This window comes from Melanostigma gelatinosum (assembly GCF_949748355.1).
Source record: "Melanostigma gelatinosum genome assembly, chromosome: 1".
Classification (NCBI taxonomy): Eukaryota; Metazoa; Chordata; class Actinopteri; order Perciformes; family Zoarcidae; genus Melanostigma; species Melanostigma gelatinosum.
This window is the reverse complement of record NC_136634.1, coordinates 14,060,668-14,077,321: the sequence shown is the minus strand read 5'-3', so window position 1 is coordinate 14,077,321 and position 16,654 is coordinate 14,060,668. Positions and strand designations below refer to the sequence as shown.

Below are 16,654 nucleotides of genomic sequence, written 5' to 3'. Positions count from 1 at the left end.
ATTTTCAGCAACACAATAGCTGGTGTATTACAGACAGATGTACCTGTGTCGAAGTTGAGGACGCGTGCCGCCTCCCCCTCCACAGTGACTGCCACATTGTCGCCCTCTATGAAGGCAGCGCTGATGCGTCTGTGTGATAACTGAATCTCAAAAAGGCGGCGGCTGCACTGCATATGGTGGAGCGTCACGTCGTTGAGACGAGGCTCTACGTCCGTCTTATACACATTGAAGGACTGGTGGAAAATGTTCTTCATGATCTGGGCAGGAAAACAGAGACAGATCATTTCTAGCATCATTCACTTCACAAAGACTGTTGATGAGTCTTTACTTACAACGTTTTATACTCTGGGATGAGAGAAATGGAAAGATGCATCATGACGGAGGTGAAACAACTATAGCTGATTAATCGATTTGTTGATCGACAGAAAATTGATCTGCAACTACTATGATCATCAAGTTAAATGTTTCAGTCATTTTACAAGCCCCTTGCTGCTTCTTTTTGCACTTCTGGTCAGATGCTAAAACTGCATCTTATTGTGCAATGTGTACTTGTACAATGTGTACTTGTACTTGTGCAATGACAATAAAGTTGAATCTGAAGTAAAGCAAACTTTTGTCTTCATCATATATGATATTAAATAGCATATCCTTTGATTTTGAACTGTGCTGGAAAATAATGCCATTCTGAAGACATCTTTTTGGATTGTAGTAAACTGTGATTTTCTTTGTCATTGTTTTTTTACATTTCATAACAAAAGCAATTCATCAATAATAAAAATGAATTGGGTGCAGCCTAATTCCAACGTTGTCTTTTGATAGTGTGCTGTAGGTCAAGACCAAGTCACACTAAAGTATCAGGTTTTGTTGCATCCTTTTTTCCATCTGTACCAAAGCAACTCTGACTCATAAAAGCTCTTTCTCATTTCATGTTGATGCAGGAACAGTGGAGAATAGCTGCTGTGTGCCTTCGCATTCATTCTACAGTAATTGTGGGTATTGAGTGACAAGCCTCTCATGCTCTCTCCGCCTCTTTCTCTCCGCTAAACTCTGCTCTCCTTCGACCCATACTTGCACAGTCATCTGTTACCAAGTAACAGTGCATCTGATGGCCACCCACATAGCAACAAGCACTGAGAGGATGGTCTTGCTATGTACCTGTGTGTATTACATGTTGTGACTACAGGCTATGCCTCACCAAAGCAGGAGACGTCTTGACAAATAAACCTAGAGAGTTTAAATTAAACACAGACTGCCCATCGGTTGTAAATGCACCCACGGCCTTTTGTTTAGCATAGGAACAAAAAATACCACGATCCATTTATTCACTGATGTGTAACAGCAGTATACAGATGGCCTCCACACACACACACACACACACACACACACACACACGGCCTACTTTCTCCTCCCCCTCTTTCCACATTTCTTCATCTCCTGCTTTCTTTGGCTCAGCCACACTCACATTTAAATAACACTCACGCAAACATACATAAGGACACTAACTCCCACAATAGTGCATTAACATGGAAATACAGCTGCGTATTCGTCATACTTCTTTATCAACAACAATAGGTAACAATGCTCAGCATTTTTATTTTTTTTAAATAAGGACAAGAGTCTCACAGAGGAGTTGGCCGTGTGCCTAAGGAAGCGAACCATCTTGGTGTCAGATGCGGGGCAGACGAGGGCCATGTAGCGATTTCTGAAGGTGCCATAGATCTTGAGGTGAAAGCCAGGTTTGGCCGTGGGATTTCGGGGCTCCCGGAGGGCCTCCACTCCGTAAGCGGACAGGTCGAAGTAGAGGCAGTGGGCACGGATCTCAGGAGTGGGTACCTGAAGTTAAGAGAGAGAGGGAAAAGAAGAAAAGACACTCGATCAAATAGTTGCAGATATAATAAAATATACAAGGACCAGCAGTGAGATGAATGGAATATTTGATCCCGTCACTTTGGACAACAATAAATCAATACAACGATATATCTGCTGAGTGAATCGAATTCTTGATATACATGCACCTTATGATGTGTTGAAAAGATGTGTTGAAAAGAGCATTACTTATATACCATGTCAGCCTTTGGGGCTGGAGTCACTTGAGTGGAGATTAAGAGTAACATCATTTTTATTCAGTGGTTCAGCCTGGCAGTTACTCCCCATTTTCCCGTAAGCCAGAATTGATACATTTTCTTTTCAATGACATAAACCAGCCACATTGGATCAAACAGCATTTAGAGCAACCAAAGTAGATAGCCAGGGAAAAGAGCCACAACTGGGAGGGGATGGGAGGGATGGGAGGGAGGGGAGGGATGATGGGGATGATGGGGATGACCAGGTCATATTCCTGGGAGGTAAATTCAATCATTACAGGAAACAGCCAGGGAGAAAAGGCTCCAATAAAAGGCAGCCACCGAGCCTCTTCAGAGAACGTGATATGAATGGTTATGGTGGCACAAAAAAGCAATGAAGACCATGCTTGTGTTCAGATATTAAACAATATGGGCCCGAAAGCTTTTCACCTCAACCTGTTTATTTGTTTCTCCAAACAAATCATTTCTTCTGTACAGATTGTCACACAAGTCAAAGGGGGGGGGGCATAATGAATCGCAAGCTTTATCATCCCCGTCACCTGCCTCCATCAGAACAACAGCTGCTCTCATCAAATTCAATGAGTAAATCTAAAGAGGGCCAGTGTTGATGCTGACGAGATTCAACAGTCTGCTGTAATCTGGCTGTTTATATGAGAGTCAGATATTGTGTTCAGCTGCTACTGGCAGGTCCACATCACTGTTTGCTCAACTCAGCTTTATGAGGTCAAATAAAGTGTCGCCTTCTCTGTAATATCCTGCAATATCCTGTTTTACTGCCTTCATTCTTTACACAAACAGCAACCTATTGCTATTGCCTCAGTGTGTGCACAGGAGTGAATGCATCCATTGGTGTATGTTCATGTATGTGTTACAGATGGTGCATGCGTGTCCTGACCTGTCTCTGGTCTAGTCTCTCTATAGTTGCATTAGCTCCATAAGCATGGCAGGACTCCACGCTGTAGTCAGAGCTGATGCCCAGCACCGAGCAGGAGTCACCACACGACCCGTCAGCCACCACAATCACACGCGGCCACTGAGTCCGCTGGATCCGCCGCAGGTATTCCTCTGTAAACTGAAACAAGAGATCAACGAAAAATTAAACAAAAGAAAGCTGTTTATTGGATATTAGAACTTTATTTACAGTTTAATTTACATTTTCATAGCTGTATATTAACTGTACTGACTATACTGTATTTTTTCAGTTGTGGCTGTATTTAGTAGAATGAGGGTTTACTTGCAAAACATTCTAAATTCACATAACGTATATCATTATGCATAATATGTTTTTAGGATAATATATGTAGGCTAGTTAGACCAACACCAACTTCTAAAGACTTTTAACAGGTTATATGGCTGCAACGAATGATTATTTTCTGAGTTAGTGAGGTTGTCTTCACACACAGTCTTTACAGTAAGATAATTGACGGACAACAGAAACACAGTTAGCAGCAAGCAAAGCAAGAAATCCTCAAGTGAAAAGCTGGAACTACTAATGTTTTGCATTTGGACGAATCCACTTAAAGTATCAATCTCAAAACAATTTGTCAATTGATCATTTATTAGTTATTTTTGGTTACAGATTTAATAGTTTGACATTCTGAAAATAAAAACTACTTTTAATCTTTTACTGCGGATACTTCTTAAATTTCCATTCCTAACTATTTGAATTATTACAACTTTTACATAACCAAAGGATTTGATTCATCCCTCTTCCACTGGCTATTAATCTTATAAACAGCTAAGTTATATTGTAATATATCCTTACAGGTCATAAAAATGGGCACCAGAGGTTGTGCTTGTCTTGGCAACAGTGTCTCTCTCAAAAATATGCATTATTGTGCCTGTTTATGCATCACTGCCCCTCAGTAAACAGCAGGCACTTGCCTGTGCAGAGCAGGACAAAGCCAATTGACAGGATAAAAGGGAGAAGAAAATGTCCTTGTAATGGCTCAGAGCCTAAGAGATCTATGTTAAACCCATTAAGAGTGCAAATAACAAGTAATTTAAAACACCTCTTTGCTGCTGGCCAGAGCCAGAGAAGAGCGAATGGCTACACACAAGTATGGTGTACCAGTATGTTCTCTACTGTCAAACAGCATCTACATTGCTGCAGCGACCCCTCTAACTCCAGCCCAACCTTAATAGAGCAGCAATAAAGTCTTGTCTCTGGTTTCCAGCGAAGACACAAATATTCACTGAACATTTCATAATTGTTTGCCCACTTTGATCACTCGTTGCTTCTCCCTTTGAGGTTTTTGTGTTGGTAGGTTATTTCTTTGTTCTAAGTTGAGGTCTGGCTGGCAGGTTTTGTTTGCATGCTATTGTTCTCTTGGTGTGTTATGAAGCCCACAGTGAGCGGTACACAAATAAACATAACGTTTTTAGTAAAACAGGGATAACATTAATGATTTTATCATGATGCAGGAATCACAATTTGTGGCCAAGTGCCGGACGACAAAGTCAAATTTCACCGACTATGCATTTGGCTTGGGGATATCCTCAAAAACATCTGTTGTAGAAATATGAAATTAAATCCTTATCAGTCTAAATAGGATTATTTTGATCATAACAGGTTTGGACTGGTTACTATATTCTGTCTTGTCTGCTCCACTGGCCTAACAACTGAAGTGAGGATTCTCCTCAGGTTTGAGGTCAGCTTACATAACAGGTTATTTCAACTGATGGGCCCGCTCTCAGTCTGACATTATACAATGTTATGAGTAACTTTGGGAGTATTGTAGAATATGATATATACATATACAGTACGTCTGGTGTAAATGAGGATATTGATCTACAGAAAGTCATATATAATTATGATGTCTGCTGCAGTATGATTTTACAACTATATGACAAATGAACAAATGTTTGGTAAGAAAAAGACAGTATGCTTTCTGTGTTTCAGGGTACTTTAAGCGAGGCACATGACGAGAGCATCAAAAGGCTCTCTAAGGCCTTACACACTATTTTTCAGATCAGTGTATCATTGATGAAATAAATGAGGGGAAATTGTAGTTATGCAACATAGTATTTATAGCCTATGGGGATTATTTTGAGCATAAAGCCCTACGTGTTGAATTGACATAAAAGCCTTGCGGTATCACTGTTGCATACAGACTGAGTGATAGTGGTTTGGCAAACTGTATAGAAGTCAGTGAACAGGCTATACCTTAGTTCCCAGCTGCACCTTGACGTCCACCTTCAGCTTCTTCTGCTCCAGGATGCTCAGCAGGTACTCCTGAAACACGCCTATCCTGGTGAAGAAATGCTCGTTGTGCCAACAGCCCTCCATGTTATCAAAGTCCACTCCGAGTCCCAGCAGAAACTTCACACTCCGGGGATCCAAGGCGATCTGCTGGGGCCGGCAGAGCAAGGCAGCCCGGTACCTCTCATCCAGCACGGTCAGTTTCAGCACCTTACCGGAGCGGACAGCGACCAGCGCGGCCGTCAGCCCCACAGGTCCCGAACCCACGATGAGCACCGAGATCCTGGCCCGCCACTGTCTGAAGCCGTCCAGACTCACTTTAACCACCACATACACGGCCACAGCCACCAACGTGCTCAGAGCAGTGTCATAGGCTAGAGCGCGATACCTCTCCTCGTCGTTGTCCTCGATGCCTCCAGCATTGTCTGCCTGCAAACCGTCCATACCGCGCGCAGAAATGACACTGTAATGTATGCCAGCAGTTGTGTCTTCCCTTATATATCAGCCCAACGTCTTATCAACATCAGTGCATCCACTGAAAGAGAGAAACAGGCTTTACATCCATGCACACAGCCAAACCAAACCAGCCGAGCCTTGCCACACGCGTCCTCTCCGCTCCCTCCGCTGCAAGTTGAGTTGTTGAGTTGTTGATGCAGCGCGCGCTCTCTCTCTCTCTCTCTCGCTCTCTCTCTATTCTCTCTCTCTCTATTCTCTCTCTCTCTCTCTTAGAGCGTCAGGGGAAAATGAGAAGTTTAATGGATCAGCAATATACGTGCAAGGGTTTAAATCAGACATATTTGTGAAAGTGCCATGGACTTCATAAACTCAATGGAAAACCCACAGGCATGTTAGTCCCGTCCTATAAACCAATAGAAACAAACTGCAGCTGCTGGACAATGTGCTTTGATTTTACTCTGAGAAACTATTGATTTACTGTTGCTAAAACAAGAGCAGTCGGTCGATTCTCTCTCTCTCCCTCACACACACAATAAGGCCAGACAGCAGCACATCAAACTTACTATAAACCCAAAGGACTGATTGCAAAGTGTAGCGGCATCTACTCCTATTTCCCAACAACAATGCCCACTAGGGAATGGAAAGACAAGTGCTGTAAAAAGAAAAAGAAAAAGAAAGAAAGAAAAGAAAAAAGCCACGAGGTCTGCTTGTAAGCTTCACAGCCTCACTAATCTCTTCCGTACCAATTGCCATCAATTTCAGACTTATTTTGATTTCCCTTCCTGTCCTCTCTGAACTAAAGGAAGCAGTAGCTGTGAACACACTTCACCATGACGGCCAATTTATATGAAAAGATCCATTCATGTGCATCATGCAGTGGCACTGTGGTGGAGTAACCCTGCTAATAAAATTAGCACTTTGAAGGTGGTAATGACTCCAAGTCAAAGCCTTCAGACTGACAGGGAGGTTCATCATTGCCTCATTGTCTGTGACAGGAAAGTGATATCCATAAATACGTTTACATCACCTGGGATCCAGAAAGAGACGGAGGGGAGAAAGACAAACACAGACACACAGAACGAGAGGCATATTGGTGTGATATACCATGCCTCCACCAGTTTCCACCTCTGCATGTGCCTGGCAACGCTCTGTCCAGCCAGTCCAGATGAAAAGAGAAATTAAGCTTTAATTACAGTTAAGCCCTGCAAGCTGGCAGGCAACCATAGACAAGCCATTTCCCTGGAAATGAATGGAGAACGGTCCCCTGGAAACAAAATGATGAGCTGAACTATTCCATAAAGGTGACAAAGTCATGCTTTGATCTTAATTCAGGGTCAGTTAAAAGGACGGCTTGTTGAAGACAAATTCAAAGCACAAGGTGCAGAGAACATACTGAAACTATGAAACATTAATAACGTGACTAAATAATGTTTCTACTCGTTTGTGGATCGCTTTTTTTAACCTAAATTGGGATTAATTGAGGAGTATCTCACCAACTGCACGATTACTTCGTCACATGATGCAGCATTAAACAAAACACTAGAAAACAATTAAGCAGCACTTTTGCTTTGATTTCAATATTGGCATGCTAATGTAAGCGGTTACACAGGAGCGATGGAGACAGTCCTTCCATGAATCCTGGGGATTTGAATGTGACAATGAAACTAAGTGGATCCTTCACACGTCCTGCTCTGACGCCTGAACAAAAGGAGCACAGAGAGCAGGTTTTTATCAGCTTTCCCAGATTACAGCCAGCAATGGGACCATACATCTGAGGTCATGAGGAAATAAAATAACCGAAATAGTTAGGCCCCGACATAATGAATACAAACCCTCATTGTTGTCAGGGAGTTCAGGCCGTATTAAACCAGCATATTCACGTACAGGGTCAGCGGCAAGAGAATGGGATGAGGCCACCTATGTGTTTACAACATCTTCGACGAATGCGGACAAGTTAAAGTGAAAGGAATAGAATCAAGAGAGTGAACATGAATCAGAGTATCATCTTTTGAGATTCAAAAGCCAAAGCACAGATAAATTCAAAGTGAGCAGAACGTGTCACAGAAACACATCAGCTGCTCTCATGCAACATTTATCAACATAGGAACAATAACATGCTGTGTTACATATAACTGCAAACTTGTTACAACCATAAACGTCCAAAAACTGCAGTATATCCAAAATGCAATGTCTGTTTAGCCATGTTTCCACTTGCTTTACCCTTGCATCTTTTTCCTGCACAGCCCACCCACCCCTCACTGTGCTTGTTCTAAGCCACACATCAGTCTAACATCTGCCTAAAAACCACAAAACTACAATAGGTTTCTCGTGTCCTGCCTCACCAAAAACGTGTGATGATCTCAGAGTAAATCTTGTAGTTTTATTGTGTTTTGAAATTTATTTTAGCTCCTAAAATGAAGTGTTTCCTTTCTGTTGGCATAGCACTGGTCTGAAAGAGAACACAACTCACACAAACAGCCAGGTGTGATAAAATGCAGAGTTATCTTGTTCATTAACAATGAACTGCAAATACTTTCCACTGGACCATCAATTCAAGGCCTTGGCCAAGCAAACGACACAGCTGACAGTGACAAACAACACATCTGTGTGGACAAAAGCCAAAATATTTTGCTTCGTCTTTCCTCAAGGACGGGCCGATAAATGACTCCGAATGAAAGAAAGAACAAGAAACTGGTGAGGGTTAGCTGTGGCAAAAGCACAGCTCTTACTCACAGTATTTGCACTGCCGACTGTCAACCTGTCCAGCTGGGTCTCAAGCAGTGACGCGTTCAGAGCCGACTGACTGGAACCGTGGTAACGTGCACACACCGTAACCACAAGGAACAGATCACCATGGTTACTCGGTGTAATAAGGTCAGTGTATGACGCTGGATGCCACCATCTCAGCAAACTACTGGAAGGTTTCCATCAGCAATCAGCGGTGGCAAATCTAGTTTGCTTTGTTGCTTTGAAGAGAACACTGATTCCTTAATTGCCTATTTCCCTCTGACGAGTACTAATGAATCCTCAAGTCATACAGTGGGCAATCTAAAGTATTACTGAAGCATGTCACGGCACATTTACAGAGAGTCCTTTAGCACAAACGGTTTCCCTGCAGACACATTTTCTAATGACCAAAAAACTAACAATGGTGGCTAAATATAGCCCCATTCAGCCGTCCAGCTGCAGAACACGAGAGAGCAGATCGACAATTTCAGAAGAAAATTTATTTTGAAGAAGAAAAATGTACTTTTCACACTGCATAAAGCAAATCCTGACAGCTGTTACAACAAACAAACCTTTATTTTCTTACTATGACAGTACAGGTACACATTGATTGGTTTAAGTATCTACTGAAACTTCAAACATGCACATAGAAATGAATCTGCATTGTCAATAGAGTTAAGAAGAGTTAAGAACTGCCATATTCCACGTGTAATACAACTTACACTACTGGAGCTGATTTTGACTAAATGGGTTTCCCACATCATGAAAATGAACCCTTGAAAAACGTGTTATTATTGGCTTTCACAAGTTAAACATTTTTACTGTTTAACGTTTCCTGCAACGATAGTTCGGAACTCATTAGAGCATAAACATGTTCTCAAGTAGGACCGAATGACTGAATATTAATGGCATGACGGGTGAATCGGTTTTCCCAGTAGTTCACAAGTCTAACAGGACTGAAGGGTTGTTGAGCGTCCTCCACCTAAATCCAAGATATTTTCACTTCTAAGCTTGATGACAACTCTGAGTGGATACAACAGGTCTTACTCACCCAGATTCTGGTCAAATTATCTATTTTCTCAGACCCCCCCAAGAAATGCAGATGTACTTGAAAGCCCTTGTTATAGAAGATGTTGAGCAATTTCTGCTCAGCCACACCATCATGCCCAATTAAGTTGCTGCCAAAACTAGCATATTGGATTGTGAGACAGCTGAGCTGGCAGCCTTGGCATAAGTTAAACCGAGGTTACAAGTTAAAGAGCGTTGTACTCCACACACTTTGATGGAACAGTCGTGAAGTGTTTCTGGCAGATAGTCATTAGCCTCTTCAGTCCCTAAAAAAACAAAAAAAACAGGAGGCAATTAAGTTGGGAATGAAAAGTAAAAACACGGGTTAACTATATCCCACCTGGTGGTTCATTTCTCAAACTGCCTATTAAGATTGTATAGACACGTAAACATTTCATTAATGTGCAAACGTCATGATTAGTGTTTTGGGAGATATATTGATATAATGTCATGGCTTCTAGTAACTACTGTATATGACCAGCAGTCACTTTAATACACATTATTGACATACGACAGGTGCAGTGACTGCACACGGAGGAGAATAATGCAGCAACACTTGCATACCCTAAATGCTAAATATGTACAGTGTTCGCAGTGTTCAGCATAGGAGGTGTCCCTCATGAATCTGATGTTAACAATAGAAAACTTTCACAGAAAGAACAGTAAAGTTAGGTCTCAGAACTAGTGCACAATCCCTATGATTTCAGTCCTGGTTGATTTAAAATATATATTTGAGTGAAAACTATTTTAGGCTTAGAGTTAAGCAGTCCGGAGTATTTATGTTGATACATAAGCTTCCGGAAGTGTGTGCATAGTTCCATTGTTTGTCTGAATACAATGGAGACAAATTGTAATACAGTTTCTTTCTGGGAAAGTCACCACAGACACCCAGTTTGTATTACTGCAAATATATAAATATTGAATATACTTTCATCAGTGGGATGTAGGCTGAATCTCCATTGTGTTACCTCCTTCAGCGATAGGCTGTGACTTAACAGACATTTATTTAAATGAAAATCCTTTTTTCAGTAATCAAAATATCAATGGGAATAAAAGTGATTCTAATTTGTAGAGTAAAATAAGCCTGAATATGGCATTTCATTTATCCGGGAAATGTTGGTACATCCAACCAGACACCAGTTATTCTAGAGGATGCAACAAAGATGAAAATGATAAAATCCTACAGTGACAGGGTATTATTCTTGCAATTATTATTAGCTTCAATTTGAGGGTCACAGTTTTAGAAATATTTCTGAAAGCAATAGAGATTTATAATCTCAGGGCGTCTCACCTGGATGTACTTTCTCTGTGTCTCGTCGTTGAGAACGTGGGCCACATGCTTGGAGAAGATCTTTTCTCGCCCAGTACGAGCGTGGATACCCACCATGGTCACACCGATTGGCCAGGGAGCATTACCAATGGCCATCTGCAAGTAGGAATCATTTGCCTGGACAAAAGATTGAATTAAGTTGATACATTTGTATATCAATAAAAAGGGGCCAACATGGTCAAAAACACTGTTATACAGATGACAAACCTTGACATATTCCCTCTCCAACATGAATTTAATGATGTCTGTGATTGACTCTTTGATGTCAGCAGGTAAAGTCTGAAAAAGATTAAAGAGAACTTAAAACGATTAGAAATGAAAATAAAAACCAACATATAGTGAACAACATCATTGCGGCTTGTTTCACTCTCTCCACAAACACTACCTTCTTCCTGAGCTTCCTGAAGAGAGGTTTCAGGTAAGACTCAGTCTGCGAGTGAGTTGCGCTGGCCAGCTTGCCCTGAACACTTCGCTTCACGTGGTCCTTTCGGCTGTTCAGATCTTTCGCCCAAACACCAAGAAGAAACTAGAAAACAAAACAGGAAACATGGCTATTGACGACCGGTAAATACTGACAGAGGGGAGGAAGCACACCACGGAGAGGTCCGACAACGGTGAAAACACAGGCGTGAAGGAAAATGTTTAAAAAGACATGTTTCAACATAACAGCCATCTTCAGGGTATTTAGGGACAAAACAGCTCCACAAACATTCAATAGGGGATAAGAAACGGGTGTGCTCTATCGTGTAGAGGAGTTTCCTCAATTTATATTTACATACCTGATTCATTCAGTCATTTAAAAACCACATCTAGGCAGAGTACATTTGATAAAGAGTAAGGTTCTACAATGCATCAAAAAAGCCAAGCGTCGACAAAACAGTCTGATGAAGACGCATGACGTTAAGAGACATTATGGATACTATTTTAAAGAAATAAAACAAAACAAAAAACAGCGCTGGCTCCCTAAGGGATCGTGTTACACGTGATATTAGGTTAAGGACAGAGAAAGAGGAAGGACATCTAGGTATCTATGTACTTACAGACGATAAACAAAGTCAGGTAATGAGGTTTGACTAACAAAGAACATTTAGGTCATTCGGGGTAAGGGTCTTTAAGTAATATATCTATAAGCCTCTCTTTTCAACAATGTGCTAGTACCCTGAACAAGACTGTCATGTTGAAACGCTTCTAAATTATTAAATAATATTTTTTGCATCATGGCTACGAGTGTGCAGTCATTTTCCTGCATCAACAACATATTCTATACGATACATTTGGACAGTTTATACAACATGACAAATGACTATTTGTTCTTGAATCTGTTGAATGTTAAAAACTCCATCATTAAAATAACCTAATATCTCTTCAGGCCATTAAGAACAAAGCAAAGCAACACTGTATATTGAAAACAACACGAATAGCAGCCACAGTATTGTAAAATATTTGTGATCCAACAGCTCCCTCTGGATCAAAGGTAGAGCAGGATTTTCTTGCCTTACCTTCAAAAACTTGTCGATAACATCCTGGTCTCCATTATCATCGCCTGTGCCCAGAGTGTTACGAAGAGGCTGAAGGAGAGTTTCAGTATCAAACATGAACTCAATCATAACCATATCGTACTGAAGAACACAGTTCATAACTGATACAAATCACAGCTTGTGACACAGAATGTGTTAACGATGCAACGTACCTCCAATTCTTCTATAGTGGTGTTTTCTTCTAGCACTTTCAGGTCATGCTGAGTGTCCACTTCTCCTGGCTCTGTTCCTCCAACGATCTCATTCAGGTACTGCAGGTCAATCTTGTCCATGGCTGCTTTAAGGTCATTCCTCAAGCCCTGGAAGCAGAGGCAGTGTTAAACAGTGTCAATCCACCAAACTGGGCTTAAACATGAGGACAAATCGAATTTGTTTCCAATGAAGGCTCATAGAAAAGTGATGGTTACTTGAGCATTTTGAAGGCCAGAAGGCCATTTGTATATTTAGTGGTTACTGTATAATTTTTTTCTTTCCCCAGATAACGACGTGGATGATGTGTCCCACTCAAAGACTACATTGTCCTACCTTGTTTACTTCTGGGGTCAGAATCTCAATCTTCCTGAGTCTCTGGAAGGCGTCATAATCAGACTCTCCAAACAGTCGGACTGGTTCCCCTCGTTCTCTTAGTCGTCGAATTACCTATACACACACACATAGCAATGCAAAAAATGCATTAACCTTTTGTTAGGAAAGAAAAAGTACTTTGATGGAAGTGTTGATATGTTATATCGACTCACTTCCTGTCGTGACAGTGTCATTGGCAGCTTCTCTTCTGTTAGTTCCATTTCTAACACTGGATTGGCTGAGGTGGACGGCTCATCTTCTTTCTTAGCAATCTTCAGGACAACATGGAGGAAACAGAGATATACTTATTATTGAAGGTTCATTTCATTAATATTGAAAGATTGCTCTTTCTGGGACAATGCAAATAAACAGTATACATAACGTGGATATGTGAAAAGCATCTGCAATGTCTTCATGAGATGAGGCCTCAGGAGTGATGAGGATGTGTCACTCTGATGTGTTTGAATACACACATTCACATCCCCATCTTACCTGCAGGCTCCTCTATAAAGACAAGGCATCCAATAACTTACCAATAGAAGCAAGCATTGTGAATATTACATACATCTTATTTCACTTTGTGTTTTTTGAATGTTGGCTGCACCACACAAAAACCTAATCACAGGCAAAACATTCATTTTTTTCAAAAAGGAAACTCAAAGTATGCAGCTAGATCATGCTTTTATAGGCACATGCATCCCAGCACTCTTAGATTGTGGTATGAGGAGCGCAATCTAAAAGCACAAACAGAAAGACAACAAAAGCCTTCCAAACAAACAATGGCCCTTGCTCAAATAAACACAGTATTCTGCATGTGTGCAAAGAACACCGCGTCATACATTAAGACATTTTAAGCCTTGCACAAAGTAGAACAGAAATACAGTTTTCTATAGAGCAGCAAACCAGGAGAAACGTTTAGACGGTCTCAACATTAAAGCTGCCGTCATCAATTATGTGCAAAAAAAGAGGTGCAGCTTGGTAACAGAATTATCTTTTATTTCAGTTCAGTATACCATGCTGAAATTCACACCATGTCTGTGTCCCACTTCGTAGTTTCGTTTCCTTGCTTTCTGACAAGTGATTGTTGCAGAGTTTGTAAGTAGTTTGTAACACAGAACCAGACCGGCATGTAGTCTAGATGTCATAGTGGTTGCTGCATATGAAAATAAATTGTTAAAAGCATAAATATTGACAATGGTGGTGCATTGGAAGCATGAAGTGCTTCAGCAAATTCATATAATGAAGGTGAATTTGAATAATTCATATTTTCAAATGGATTTCTGTAACAGGCTATGAAACTATGACACTTAACTACTAAAAAGAAAAGATAATCCATGACTTTTCAAAATGACTTGGACTAGACTAGATTTATCACGCACAATAAGCAGAGGAGAGCTGGTTAAATAGGCCCGATATCAAATGAGTATAGGTTTACTGATTGATTGAGATGTCTGATGTAGAAGAAATGTCATCATCTCTGGCCTTCATGGAGTGATTTCTAACCTGCACTGGAAAATAAAGATGTCTCCACCATGTAATTTCTGCTTTTATCCTCAATGGTTTTGGAGAGTGAACTGTCAGAAAGGGTGCCAAGGAAGCGGAAGCCTTTGGGACACAGTGTGTTTTATCCGTTCATCATGCATCCTGTCTTTCACTGTGCAATCCCATACCTGGCTCTCAGGAGACTCTCTCTGAACCTACAGATGCAGGCAGCAGAGGCAGGTTGGGGAAAAGCAGCACACACAAACACCAATGTACACCTGGGCATCAAAGCCTGACCTCATTTTGTTTCCTAGCAAAAAATTAAACTACAGTATCAAAGTTTCATTTATCTAAACATGAGATAAAACTGAACTAAAGAAAGGCAGTGATTTATTTTTGTGTGTGAGAGAGAGAGTAAGGAAGAGTGATCTTGACATCCACCTTATATCCACATCTTCTGAAGTAATCTTCTTCTTCCTTGCGTGCAAGATCAGACCTTTTGAAGAATGTTTTCGAGTCCTGGAAGCAGAAAGATAATTGACTTGTTTTACATTTCTATTCAAACTTGATGTACAACGCAATGAAAATGTCTGGTGGCAAAGCATGAAGTGGCATTACATAGAAATGGTCTCACAACAAAGATGCTATATGTTTACCTGATGCTTCTCTTATGCTATGATTGAAGTGTGTATATCTTTAATACAAAATAACTAGTAATTTACCATATGATGTATTCACGTTACAGGTGTGGATGTCTAACAGTAACTTTTTTAATTGCTTGCTATTTTCGTTTAAATTAGCCTAGCATTGTTATTTTTAGCCCGTCTATTATCAGTCTACAGACTGTCTTGCCATGTCTAACATTTGCGTTAGCTATATGTTGTGCTTTACACAGTACTGTAACAATACATCTAACAATAAACGTAGCGTTAAAAACATCGATGACTCTGGAAAGGCAGCGTAGACTAAACTAGCTAGCAGCTAACGTTAGCTAAGTTAACGCTAGTAAACTTTTAAGAGTTGAGTGACCAAGCTAACAAAACAAGCTACTTTATCAGCCACTCACGTTAACAAGCTGTTTGTCTTCGATGAGTTTTCTTTTCCTGACGATCTCAGCTTTCAGTGTATCCATGTCAACAACTTGTGGTCGTTATTCGTTTATTTCGACAAAGTATCAAACTAGCTAACGTTAAACATGTAGCACTGATGCAGAACGCTCAGGCTGCAACACTTAACCCGGAAGTTCATCTCTTAGCCGACCTGAATTTCAGTATAAGAGTCCTCATTTAATCCATTTCTTGTTTTTTGTTGATTGTGTTTCATAATAAAAATGTAAAAATAAAATGTAACTTAGCTCTTAAGTATTTAGTCTCCTTAGAGAGTTTAATATGGATACCAGCATCTAGCTTATCATTTCAAGACAAGCACTCTCCTTTGGGCTGAATAAAGCAATACTTCTTCAGCAAAGCACTGTTTGAATACTTACGTATAAACTCAGAATATTTTAAGATTGCCTGATCTGACCATGTCATGTTATTATATTTTGGCGCATATTCTAAAATATAAATTACTCAATCAAATTGCAAACAGACTGCCAATGCTCCACTTCTGTCAATGTTAAAAAGTCTACAAAATTGTGTGTGTGAGGATCAGTCTCTTCTACCAAGAATGGGGAATGAAAAAGATTAGACCATTTTGAAATTGTTTTCGATTGACAATTGAGAATTGATGAAATAATGACAAAAGTAGCATCATCTTAACAGACCTGCACTTGTCATAACTCATTTTTCCTGTCAGTGACTCATAATGTATACCGTTGCCTGAAGCGAGGTCATGACTGGGAAAATCCATCCACTGATGCACAACATACACTTCAGATATAAGATACCCTTCACTATGCCTAAAGAAGGAGGGTTTATACAATCTGCGTTTCTGTCTATAAAATATAATATTATCTCTAATAAATGTAACATAAAAAAAAAACTCACCAAAGAGTTAGACATTACATTATATTTGAGATGGTCATTGAATTATTATTTTAAGGTAGAAAACGAGTCACCCTAACAACCATGAATGCACTATTATCAGTATTTATTTCTTAATTATTTTAGAATCCAGAAAAAAAGTTTACAGTCTGATCTCATAAGTCTATTGTTTCTGTTCTAGTGACAGTCCATTGTTTGGTCACCACAGTGGCAAATGT

The 16,654-nt window shown here is 40.3% G+C and overlaps 1 protein-coding gene across 2 annotated transcripts; it reads right to left on the bottom strand.

Moving 5' to 3' along the window:
• Nucleotides 1-8,949: 8,949 nt before the first annotated feature.
• Nucleotides 8,950-15,674, bottom strand: prpf18 (PRP18 pre-mRNA processing factor 18 homolog (yeast)). Of its 2 annotated transcripts, XM_079290504.1 has the most exons (11): nucleotides 15,518-15,674; nucleotides 14,893-14,970; nucleotides 14,640-14,666; nucleotides 13,143-13,241; nucleotides 12,931-13,044; nucleotides 12,558-12,704; nucleotides 12,367-12,435; nucleotides 11,253-11,393; nucleotides 11,075-11,146; nucleotides 10,829-10,984; nucleotides 8,950-9,803 (listed from the first exon to the last, which is right to left on the bottom strand). In XM_079290504.1, exons 1-11 carry the CDS (start codon nucleotides 15,581-15,583, stop codon nucleotides 9,723-9,725), a joined length of 1,050 nt encoding a protein of 349 aa, XP_079146630.1. In that variant the 5' UTR covers nucleotides 15,584-15,674; the 3' UTR covers nucleotides 8,950-9,722. The 2 variants fall into 2 exon arrangements, with proteins under 2 accessions (XP_079146630.1, XP_079146631.1); XM_079290505.1 differs by lacking the exon at nucleotides 14,640-14,666.
• Nucleotides 15,675-16,654: the final 980 nt, after the last annotated feature.

What these genes read in the sequence shown, in the direction of transcription:
- prpf18 (XM_079290504.1), bottom strand. Translation starts at nt 15,583, where the DNA reads ATGGATACACTGAAAGCTGAGATCGTCAGGAAAAGAAAACTCATCGAA. An exon ending in TGACACTGTCACGACAGGAA is followed by an intron (nt 13,045 to 13,142) that starts GTGAGTCGATAT and finishes GTGTGTGTATAG; the next exon opens with GTAATTCGACGACTAAGAGA. An exon ending in TCAGGAAGCTCAGGAAGAAG is followed by an intron (nt 11,147 to 11,252) that starts GTAGTGTTTGTG and finishes AATCTTTTTCAG; the next exon opens with ACTTTACCTGCTGACATCAA.